Here is a 12,023-nt window from a genome sequence, read left to right as displayed (position 1 = left end):
GTAGTCACATTACGTTTTTCCTATTTAAAAACAAAATGTTGCAAGTCTGTCCTGGCCCCTTATTCAAGCGAGATCTTACTATCCTGCCTTTTGTTTTCATTGAAGTGCAAGTTGAGTCAGTTGGCTGCATATACATGTAGAAGTCTGCTAAAAGCTAGTTTTGACTATTTATAGGAGCGCACTAGCATGCAGATGACTTTAATAGATATGGACAAAAACAAATACAAAGTGTGAAGACATCCGAAATAGTGCATACTTTATTCATATATTTTGATATTACATACAGAACATAGTGAGTTTTTTTTTTTTTTTATTAAAAAGCTGCCAACAAGCATATTAATACATATTTTGCCTAAATGCATCATTCAGTGAATGCAGACGTTGATTAATTCGTAAAGTAGATTTGCAATAGCGAAAAAAAATATACGTAAAATTCACTTAATAAAAATTAAATGCCTAATAATTTTACTTTAAAAAAACCGAATGCATAGTCAAACAAAATATAATGTGAATTGATGGAAGTAGAAATGTAGTGAGCTTAAAGGTCTCCTTTTTAAAATATCTTTAATACGTTATGAAATCAAACACCATCAAATCACGTTTAAGTTCAGTCGATTAAAAAAAAAAAAAAATCATAATTACTGTCAATGCAGATAATACACAAGGCACGAATTCATTATATCTGAGGAGTATAAAAGGCATTTTTCTCCAAAACGATAAGGCAGGCATGTCATAAAACTAAACTTTGAAAAAGACAAGAATGTTATGATGCAAGACAGTCAATACGGTTCATAAACCACTCAGAAGAAATATAAGTGGTCTAATGCATTGCATACTGCGAAGAACATGGCGAAGGCTTTAATAAAGCAAGATAGTTTAGCTTAGAAGCAGATTACACAGCCTCAGCACTTTCAGTTGAGCATAAACCTAGGTTTAGAGCTTGTTGTGCTGCTCCAGGCTCATTACATCATGCATTAGCTTCTGATCCCCCGTCTGACACAAAAATATGAGGCTTAAACATACATTAAATATCAAATACAACTCTCAGATCAATACATCAAAGCCAGGCCCACGGTGAAGACACAGACAGGGGTTCGACATCTGTGGCATTGCAGATGAAGCAACAGAAGTGACAAACGTGCTGAATAATCACTCCGAACAGTGTGAATATAACTAGTATTATCTTTATAAACATGCAAGTACATATATATCTATATATATATCATTAAACGATGTAAAAGTATTTGTTTGGTTTTGGTTGCAGAGTGTTAAGACATAAGAACATCTGCTGGTGTGAGACCAAAGAAAATCTGCTGGCTACTTTCTGCCATGGAAGACCCACTTCTACGACTAAGCCAAGATCATGTGTGGTCCAGATTTAGTTTGGTCTCCGTTCGTACTTTAAGCACCATAGATGTAACTATTGACTATCCTTTGACTCCCCCTACGGGCAAGGAGATCTACTTGCGGCCTAAGGTCTCCGCAAGCTTCTTAAGTCTCTTCTTCAGCTCCAGAGGAAACTTCTCGTAACATTTCTTACACACCGGCTTCATGTCAAATTCCACAAACTTGTTCCTAAAACACAAAAATTGGTATTAGGAGTGGTACTGGTATTAGAACCATTTCAACTAAAACTATCAAAAATAATTTGGGGTAATAAAAAAAAAAGAGGAATAAATTAAATATTGTTGAAAAATGGTTACAAAATAATACAAAAAAACACTGTTCTTTAAGATAACTTTAAATAAATTTAGGTTGAAGTGTTAAAATACTAAAACTAAAATTTTAATATATTTATACATTTTTTTATAAAAGCTAAAATGATTACTGAAAATATTAAATATTGTAATAAAACAAAAACGAAACTATAGGAAAAAAAAAACTTTATTAAAACTTTGATAAACATTTTGAAGACAGTGTCATGCATTAATTAGGTTTATGAGTGGCATCAATAAAATATAAAAACAAATATGATAATGGGAAACTGACAAATGAAATGACAAATGAATACTGGTAAATAGAGATGCATCTATATTATATTATATTATAACTATTGCTGATTGCAATAACCAGATTATTATTTTGATGATATAGGCAATAACTGGCTGTCATTTAATTTATAACAATTTATAATAATAACTAAATTAAAAATGTAAGAATTTTAAATTGACTACAACTGAAATTAGGAATCATACCAATCCAAAAACTATATTAATTTTGAAAAGTATTATTAAATTAATAGTGGTTTTTTTGTATTTGTTTAATAGTTTATTTACTCTTAAAGAAAAAAATCCCGCTAGTAATTAGATTAGATTATGGTAAACATTTCAAATTGATGGAAAAAACAGGAAAATAAGCATGCATAATTATATATATATATAACTAAATATCCATTATTATTATTAATAATAATAATAATAAAACTAAAAAAAAAAAAAAAAACTAAAAATGGTGAGGCTAAGAACACTAACCAATAATAATGAACGAGTGAAGCAGATGAGCATGAGAGAAAGGAGAGAAAAGGGTTACAGACAGACGGCGATGACTTTCTTTCGCCGTTCGCGAGAGTCACGTTCACGTTTCGCCAAACGGCGCTTCAGCTCTTCCGGCAGGCGTTCATAACAGTGTTTACACACCGGCTTGAGGTCCACCTCCACAAACCTGTCCCTGCAGGGCCACCGCCGGGGACGAGGAGGGACCAAAGAGGAGAAACCAGCCAAAAGGAGGGGGAAATTGGATAGAAAATTGGAAGAGGAATGGGTTTGAAGTGGGAAAGAGAAAGAGAAATGGAACGCGGTGGCATTTGGAGAGCGAGGGGGAATCGAATGGGACAGAAGTACAGAATAAAAGAGTTAGCTGGAGAGAAAGGTTAGTAATGATCCAAAGAAGTACATCACGGCGGCCGAGAGAGCCGATTTAAAGGCACTTCTGCACAAATTTAAACACAGCTACCGAACAATCGCTAAGAGAAAAAGGAAAGAGGACAGATTGTGATATAGGATGAGTACGTGTGCGTGTAGAATCACTTACTTGAGGGTGAGCTTGGTGTTACAGGTCGAGCACGAGAAGCAATTCACACACCAAGCCTTGTTCAGAGCCGAAACCACTGACAGAAAGCACAAAAACAGCTCAAAGAACTTGTTTTGTAATTGTTATATATTGATGTTTTAAAGGCTGAGAACTCAATGTTGATATCGTGTTCAAGCAAAGAGCGCTTACCATCTCCTTCGATCACGCGGTTGCAATGATAACAAACATCGCCAAAGAGCTGCGCGACACACAGAGCAGACGCTTTAGTCTCACGTTAAAAACTTTCATTACCTGCAAAACAACAGCCTTTTGAGATGAGAAGGGGCTTTGAAAGAAGAGCCAGGCACGCGTTACCTGGTTGTAGTGAGTCTCGCAGTAAGCAAGCCCTTTTCTCTCGTAATGACGGTGGCCCAGGAAAGGCTTCTCGCACTTGGCACAGACAAAATGCTGCAGAGACGCACAAACACCGTGAGCGTGGCCTTCCAATAGATGCTAACATCCAAACGTTTCAACTATTTTAAAAGAAGTCTCTTATGCCCCCCAAAGCTGCATTTATTTATTGTAACATATCACTACCATTTAAAATAAGTGTTTTCCACTGCAATACATTCTGGGATGATGATAAAGCTATATTATTACCATCCTTGTTCCAGACTTCAGTGTCTTTCATAAATCATTTTAATATGCTGAATTGCTGCTCAAGAAATACTTAAACATTTGTTTTTGTATGCTTTGAACAAAGAATAACATTTAAAAGAAAAATCATAAATGCCTCTACATTCACTTTTGATCAGTTTAGCGAATCTTATTTGATTAAAAGCGTTAATTTCTTTAAAAGCCATATCATCCGGTCACAACGCCGAAAAAAGGCTGATATAATGCCGTTTTGTTTAGTATGAGTTAAGTATTACTCAATTAGGTATAGGACTGTCACAATATTAACATTTCAGAAATAAGCTTTTCATAACAATAAAAAAATAAAAAAACAACAATTAAATAAAATGTTGATTAAAATTAAATATGAAAACTACATGAAACCTTTAGTTGTCTTTTTAAAGGTAAGCAGTCAGTAATAAAATAAATGCATATTTGAATATAAATATACAGACACAAAGAAATAAAATAATGTGCTTGAAGCTTAGCACTTCGTTGCTGAAATATTGAAGAAATCACCCAGAAAGTGTGATATGACTAATAAAATAAATCACCTGGCATAGTTTATTTTTACTGCATGATGTTTATATAATACACATTAATACTGATCTGATGCAACTTGACTGCACAGAGTTTAAATGAAGCTAGATAAAAGCAATTTTCTTCTATATTATTATTTGATTACTATTCCAAACACAAAAGACCGTGGCAGGTCTATTTTACTGCAAGCCCTCACAAACAGAAGCGATATCCCATGTCCAAGGCACAGCGGATTGCGTTTGCATTAATACCTCGCCAAGGCAGCAATTCTGGCCAATGCACACGTCTTTTTTGCTATCACCTGACATATTTTTATAAATATTACGGTGCACATTGTACTGGAATTGTCGCAACACCGAATACAATTAAGGCACGGACCTCAACGTGCCACTGTTTGCCCATGGCGTTGACCACGCGGCCCTCGATAGGACGTCTGCAGGCTCCGCAGATCGGCACACCCATCTTATCATGACAGGGGAGGCAGTAGAGTTCCCCTTTCAGCTCGCGGGCATCAGCAGTCAGTTCCTTGCTGTAAAAACGCACAACCTCAAATTCACATCGCTTTCAGTAAATGCACACAGCAGAGGGGCTCATTTAGTGTCAGACTGACCCGCAGTTACTGCAGTTGAAGTGGTCGGGATGGTACGGGTCGTTTTTGAAAATGAGGGGCTGTTCCTCGATGATGGCGTGACACTTCTGACAGATGTATTTCCCTAGGCCCCGAGCTTTCTCGCGGTTATGGCACGGACGGCAGAGATGGCTGGGAAAAGCAGACATGCGCATTTGCCAATCAGAAAGCTCGATCGGTGATTTGGTTCCACGTGCAGATATGCATCTCAAAAAGGTGATTGTTGTTGGTAGGACTAAAACCTGTTTTTAAAGGAATAGTTCACCCAAAAATGAAAATGACCTCATGATTTACTCACCCCCGAGCCATCCTAGGTGTAAGACTTTCAGACAAACACTGTCGGAGTCTTTTAAAAATGCATCCTGGCTCTTTCAAGCTCGGTGGATGGTGACCATTATTTTGAAGCTCCATAAACCACATATATCCGTCGTAAAACTAAACGATATGCCTCCTGGGGGTTAACACGTGTCTTCTGAAGCAGATACGTTTTTTAAAATGATAACCATCACTGACTACCAGCAACGACTGTATGCTCGTTCGCAAGGGAGTCAAGTTCCGGCTTATTAGAGGACCTCCGACTCAACGTATGCCGTTGCCAGAAGTCAGTGACTTGAGTTATAATTTAAAAAGAAGACATGTATTAACCCCCTAGAGGCCTATAGGTTAGTTTTACGACGGATTTATGCCATTTATGGAGCTTCAAAATAATGGCCACCATCCACCGCCATTACCAAGCTTGTAGATAAATTTTGAAAAACTGTTTATTGAATGCATGCAGCCTAGCAGTCGCCCGTCCACGGTCACCCCTCAACGGCTGTAAACTCACCGGCCGGCGTTCTTGACGAATCCAACATCGGCGAGCACGGCTTGGCAGATATCACAGCAGAAACAGTCAGGGTGCCAGCTGTTATTCATGGCCTTAATCACACGCCCAATTATAAACTCTCCTGTGGGAATATGAGGGACACAATTCACAATTAGCATAGTCAATAACATCACCTGTTCGTATGTTTGTGTGCGCGCGTCTCGTACCACACTGGTGACAACAAGGAGCAAACAACATCTGGAAATCATGCTCACAGTATTTCCTTCCCTCAAACTATGGACAGAAGGGAGAAAAATCAAACATAACATCAGCTCCAATGGGAATACATGTCAAAGTCAACCAAATGCAGACAGTTTGCAACCTGCAGACCTAATGTTACTAATATTTACATTACTAAAACATTTAGAAATTTATATTTCAGGTTTTTGCTACAAACAAAAATTGTATCTTCCTATAATTTACGAAAAAAAAAAAAAAAAAAAAAAGGATTGATATTACCCCTTCAACCCCTAGGCTTCATGATTTAATGCTAAAACGGGTTTAATTGAAGTACCTCATAAAAGAGCCCTTCAGGAAACTGCTGGAAGCACTGTGCACAGACGAAGCACTGTTCGTGATACAGCTCGCCGTTGCTGTTGACAATCTTCTCTGCTGGGGCAAATCCACTTTTACACCGTTCGCACGAGGCATTTGCCAAGGCATTGGCCATGTTGCTGTTAGAAACAGATCAATGTGAGGAGAAATGAACGGCAGTCGCCATGAGCCTTGATCTATCTGCAACAACTAAATGCAACAATATCATTTTTTTCAAAACCGAACTGCCGATAACGATCCAATCTGATATCAGCAGTTTTTTTTTTTTTTTAAATCAATGCAGAATGTCTTTACTTCTTTGTGTTGACCTGATCCGTCACTCTTCTGTGTGTTAAACATTTATATACTGTATATTTATATATAAAAGACATTTCTTTCATATGTCTAGCACATTGCACAGAATTGTATTATAATATGAAAAGTTCCAATATAGAGTGGCACTCCCTGCCAGAAAGCTTATTAAATATAAAAAAAATAAAAATAAAAAATATTTTATTTCAAATATTCACATATAAATCTTTTTTACAGCAATATTTGACAATATTAGTATTGTAATTTTTCTGTATTTTTCTCAAATAAATGCAGCTTGGGCAAGTAAAGTGTTTTTTCAAAAAACCTTTTTTCAACAATATTATATATTACTATGAGAGTTTATACGAAAGTATGAATCCTCTTTTGTATTTACAATACGAATCCACATTCAAACACAAAAACATCAGTGGGGCACAAGATGCAACGACAATGTAAAGTTTATCTTTCATATCACCACTGCACTTGCATTAGAAAGCCATGTTAAACTAATGCAAGCTAATCTTTTAAAAAGTGCTTTTATGACAATTTTATTAAAGCAAAAAAAAAAATTGAACAGATATATTTATCCGAAGATAATTGCAGGCCTTGGCTTAGCCAACAAACAGAACTCGATGTTTAAAGGGATAGTTCACCCAAATATGATTGAATTCTGAATAAAGTGTATTCAATTATGCATGCGTTTCACTGAATATCATTAAACTGAACGGATATCAGTATCCCATCGTCATTTGTTATCCTTCTCCTGGAAGTGATTGAAGCTGATGATTCCATACTGAAAACCCCCACGCCGTCTGCCTGGCACTTCGCGAGATATTAAGTTTCTCCATTAAAGAGTCACCAGGCAAGGCTGCAAGCAATGTTTACATCACACTAACAGAATTAGTCAGCCGTGGCCTGTGGTTACACTGCCAGACGCGATCTCAAATGACTCCCTGCTCTATGACATCACAGGTGATGTGGCTATTAGGGCACGGGGCGTCTTTACAACTTCCCCTCATTCCCTTCTCTGCTGTCACCCGTGTTAATGCAGACCGATGATTCTAAGGCCGCGTTCCCTATATGGTGAAGTGAAGCCCAGCAGAGAGGATCTGCTTGTGTACTATAAATAGATCATTTGTGTTTTAAAGAGAAGGAGACTGTTGTTTGTCAGTTCTTGTTACATGCAAGACCTCACAGGGAAACAGTGGAGGTGTCACACTGCTGTGTGAGAAACTGGGAGCTGTGCCATCTGTGTGTGTGTGTGTGTGTGTGTGTGTGTGTTGAAGATTTGCTTATGTCTGTCTGTACACCCTCCCAGCTGGAAGAATACACAGTGGAGCATAAAAGTTTGAAAGCCTAAACATAATATAACTATTTTATTTTCAAATAAACTTTTTATCCCAAATGTAATTAAAATATTAGATATTTTTTACTAGTGTTCTTACATAGAAACTCATGTACTGCTGCTCAAAAGTTTTGGGTCTAATATATATATATATATATATATATATATATATATATATATATATATATATATATATATATATATATATATATATATATATATTTTTTTTTTTTTTTTTTGTATGTAGCTTTTGTATATTTATATTTTGAAACATAACTGCAATTTTAAATAACTGCTTTCTATTTAAATATATTTTAAAATGTCACTTCTTCCTGTAATGGCACGGCTGATTCAGTCTTCAGGGTCACACGATCCCTCACAAATCATTCTGATACGCTGATTTAGTGCTTAAGATTTTTTTTTTGTTATTATAATCAATATTGAAAAGTTATTCTGCTTCATATTTTGTAGAAGCCATAATACTTTTTTTAGTAATCTTTAATAAGTCATCAACACAACAGCATTTAAACATTATATGCATCTTTACTATCACATCCATTCTAACAGAATAAAAAGTATTAGTTTACTTTTTTAGTGTAAACGTCAGCGCAAATTTTTCTATTTATATTTTAAACACGATCATTGTAATCTTAACATCTCAGGAAGCAGATCGTATCCATGTTTCCCCAGAGGACCTCCAGCTCAAGAATGCCTCCCAAAAAGCACAGACTGCACAAAACCACCAAGAAGCAATATTTCACGAGGAAGAGGAGCACAGTTATCCAGAAACACTTTGAGATTTAATATCACAGTCATGTTAAATAAAATGAAGGGATTTAATTTGCTCACAACGCATTGTACGGGAGGTTAACTACGGTATGACAAGACGTATCTAAACACTTGTGCTCTGTCTGTGTGTGTGTGTGTGTGTGTGTGTGTGTGTGTGTGTGTGTGTGTGTGTGTGTGTGTGTGTGTGTGTGTGTGTGTGTGTGTGTGTGTCCCAGGAAAACTCTACTACGGAGGCTAATTAGCTTAGCATCCGCCCTCATTTAGCAATCTATTACATTTCAGTTTTCCCTCCAAAATAAGCACAAATTTAACACAAATCGTTTAACAATAAATAAAGAGAGTGGGTGGAAAAAAGAAAGATTTTTTAAAAAGTAATTAGCCGATAGCTGCAGAATCTCTGGTTAGACGTTTTTCCGTAACATATCAAATTAAAAATTAAAGTCGCAAACATTGTACCTGCCCGTCATCTCTGACACCCCAGCATCCCCTTCAGCACACACCGTTTTGAAAGACGATTCAGATTTTATTCGACAACATAAGACGCCCAGCGGATCTGTTGCTTTTTCACTTTTTCCGTTCTCTCTGAGACAAAGATGTTGTGGAAAAACAGACCGTACACTCTGCTCGCTCAGCGGGTAAGGTCACGTGCTGCTCCGCTGGACTTCTGATTGGTTACATGTATCAGCTCCACAACCATGCAGAACTTCGAGCTTTATTTGTGTAATATAATAGAATATAGTGCTTTCAAACGATTCATCACGATTAATCGCTTTCGATATAAAAGTTTTTGTTCACATAGTAGATTTGTGTGTGTACTGTATATATTTATTATGTACATATAAATGCACACCCATGCATGTATATAAGAAAAATATGTTTATAAAGTACATATAGTTACATATCGTATAAATTGAATATAAATGCATGTAAATATATATATATATATATATATATATATATATATATATATATATATATATATATATATATATATATATACTTTTATAGTATAGTTAAATGTAAATATCACAAATAGTAAGTAAGCTTAGTAATCAAATATTATACACTCAGCCATAGTTCTTTAAAACTTTGTACAAAGCACAGACCTCTCTAAGAAACATACGTTTAATGTATATTCACTACAAATCTACATTAATATTATAACATTGGTAAGCACTGATTAATGTGCCCTCTTGTGGTTGTTTTAAGTTAATACGGAACAGTAGTGAAAGAGGCGGAACAGAGTGGACAGGCTAGAATCCACAGTAGAAACGAGCTACACGCTTCCTCTGACGTTAGCACTGTTTTACTCACTTCTATCAAATATAGACTTATATGGCATTGATTCGCGACAGCGCAGATACGCTCATTTAGAGTTAAAATCCTCAGCCTACGCGTCTGTAAACGTCTTTCGTCTCGCTTTAATCGAAAAACAGTATTATTCTGTTAAATGCGCACTGCATACATTGTGAAAGTATGCGTTTTGAAACTATGTTGCGAGCTTTTGTTGCATATCCACCACACGAGTGCGCTGTTGCAAAAAATGAAGGCAAAAAGATCTTGCTTCTGTGGTTCCGCCAGTGACACCTGTGTGAAATAAAACGGAAACATGCAAAGTAAATAAGATTGCAGTGTTTCTCTACGTATATGCTGTACTGTAACAATTAGCGAAAGTAGGCTATCAATTAATTTTAGCATTGCTAATCATATTGTGTGCGCGCGGATGTGCTTTGATAACAACAACAACGGTGACTGTAATGTATAAAGCAATTATTATTATTAATGGGAATTTATGCAGGCTGTCATTTACACGCACAAACCCAAATCTTTTGCCTGTTATACCCTATAATTTACGTCCATTTAACGTGATTTTTGAATGAGATGCTTTGTAAGCAATCCAAAAACATTGCCATCATTTGCATTTTCAACAACTGTCAGTCAAGTTGTTAAACAGAAACAGCAGCTGATAGGCTACAGACTACAGAGAGAGAGAGTCCCTGTTATTAATGTGCCCTTATAAAGAGCAGCCGTGTCTAATCTTTCTGTAATGGTTTCTAAGCTATAATCTTGTAAAAGCCGTTACCAGATTTCAAATCTCTCATTTATATATTATCATTTTTTTGGCCTCTGGGTTTTGCCCTTTAGTCTGATGTCATCACCTCCTAGGTATCGTCGTCATGGATACAGATGGATGCGCAAAGGTCCATCTGAAGTTCTGGGGAAGAGAAATGCAATATTCCCTGATGAACATTCAGAGTTACGTAAAGATAGTATAATCAGCAGCAGGCCTGATAACGCTGTTCGTCTTAAGGTCATCACCGCTTTAGAGGAGTGTTGAGAGGGACGATCATTCATGAAGTGGAACTTTAGTCGCGCTTTAAGTGGCGTATGTCAGTCCTCGTCAAGTTTTCCTTTTGCCTTCTGAGATTTGAACTAAATAAGCGACTGTGTTTGTGCATGTGCGTGATGAGCTCCCAAAGATGGGCTTCACGCTTCACGTGGCAGAGGAAGAACATAGATATGAATCAACATCTCTTTATAAGTGTTTTTTTTTTTAAAATCAACTCTGGGGGGGGTGTAAAAATATATATCTGACACAGCAAAGAACTTTGATGCATTCAGAATTTAAAAAATCAGTTATAAGAGCATGTAATGTAGGATATTAGGTATTGATTTCACATCCAAAACATGATCGATAATTATTATATGCAAAATAAAAATAACATTTTGGCCATGTAAAAGCAAATTCAGCTGCATTGTTTGAGTTAATATTTCATTTCATGGTGTAATTTGCTCCTTCGGCTACATTTGTGTTAGCAGCATTTTTGAAACAAATATGAATCATACCAAAATGTACAATTAAAACTGAACTAAGCAATGAATCACCGCATAATTTGTGATGATAATCACATAATCAAAGTGAATCACCGCCAGGGCAAATATTTACACCTACAGTGGCTGAACATCCAGATAGATAGATAGATTCATCAAAACTTTTCAGTGCAATGGTATTTCAGAGAGTGGTTCTTGTTGCCATGTGAACAACACAGCTCATAAACATGTGATATGAAGCATGAAAACGCTGTGTGCGGTGTTTCTACATGTGGCTCTGCGCATCTGAGCGTCTCAGGGAAGTGCGGATGAAGGACAAACTATTCATAGATTACTCTTCATCTCTTTCGATGAATGTAGATTTCTAAGCGTCACTGAGAAGTGAGCCATTCACCGCGCATTCATCTCCCGTCCTGCCGGAAACCTGATGAGTATCACGCACACTATATTCATGTCTTTAGAGTTCTATTTTTAGACCCTTCATGTGTAAAGTA

At 36.4% G+C, this 12,023-nt stretch overlaps 1 protein-coding gene across 3 annotated transcripts; it reads right to left on the bottom strand.

The window, feature by feature from the left end:
- Positions 1-231: 231 nt before the first annotated feature.
- lims1 (LIM and senescent cell antigen-like domains 1) lies at positions 232-9,185 on the bottom strand. Of its 3 annotated transcripts, XM_043252370.1 has the most exons (11): positions 9,154-9,185; positions 6,232-6,391; positions 5,885-5,951; positions 5,679-5,799; positions 4,835-4,984; positions 4,603-4,753; positions 3,385-3,477; positions 3,220-3,268; positions 3,031-3,106; positions 2,534-2,667; positions 232-1,575 (listed from the first exon to the last, which is right to left on the bottom strand). In XM_043252370.1, coding segments are annotated over exons 1-11 (1,014 nt in total). In that variant the 5' UTR covers positions 9,165-9,185; the 3' UTR covers positions 232-1,573. The 3 variants fall into 3 exon arrangements, with proteins under 3 accessions (XP_043108305.1, XP_043108306.1, XP_043108304.1); XM_043252371.1 differs by lacking the exon at positions 2,534-2,667; XM_043252369.1 differs by lacking the exon at positions 232-1,575 and having other exon boundaries at positions 2,355-2,667.
- Between the last annotated feature and the right edge of the window lie 2,838 nt (positions 9,186-12,023).

Source organism: Puntigrus tetrazona, chromosome 11 (assembly GCF_018831695.1).
Source record: "Puntigrus tetrazona isolate hp1 chromosome 11, ASM1883169v1, whole genome shotgun sequence".
Taxonomy (NCBI): Eukaryota; Metazoa; Chordata; class Actinopteri; order Cypriniformes; family Cyprinidae; genus Puntigrus; species Puntigrus tetrazona.
Note: the sequence above shows the minus strand (reverse complement) of the source record. Positions and strands in the feature narration are given on the sequence as shown.

Coding starts and splice junctions, on each gene's coding strand:
- lims1 (XM_043252369.1), bottom strand. Junction 4,985..5,678: donor TTCGTCAAGAACGCCGGCCG/GTGAGTTTACAG, acceptor TGCTTTTCCCAG/CCATCTCTGCCGTCCGTGCC. Junction 3,269..3,384: donor GCGAGACTCACTACAACCAG/GTAACGCGTGCC, acceptor TGTGTCGCGCAG/CTCTTTGGCGATGTTTGTTA.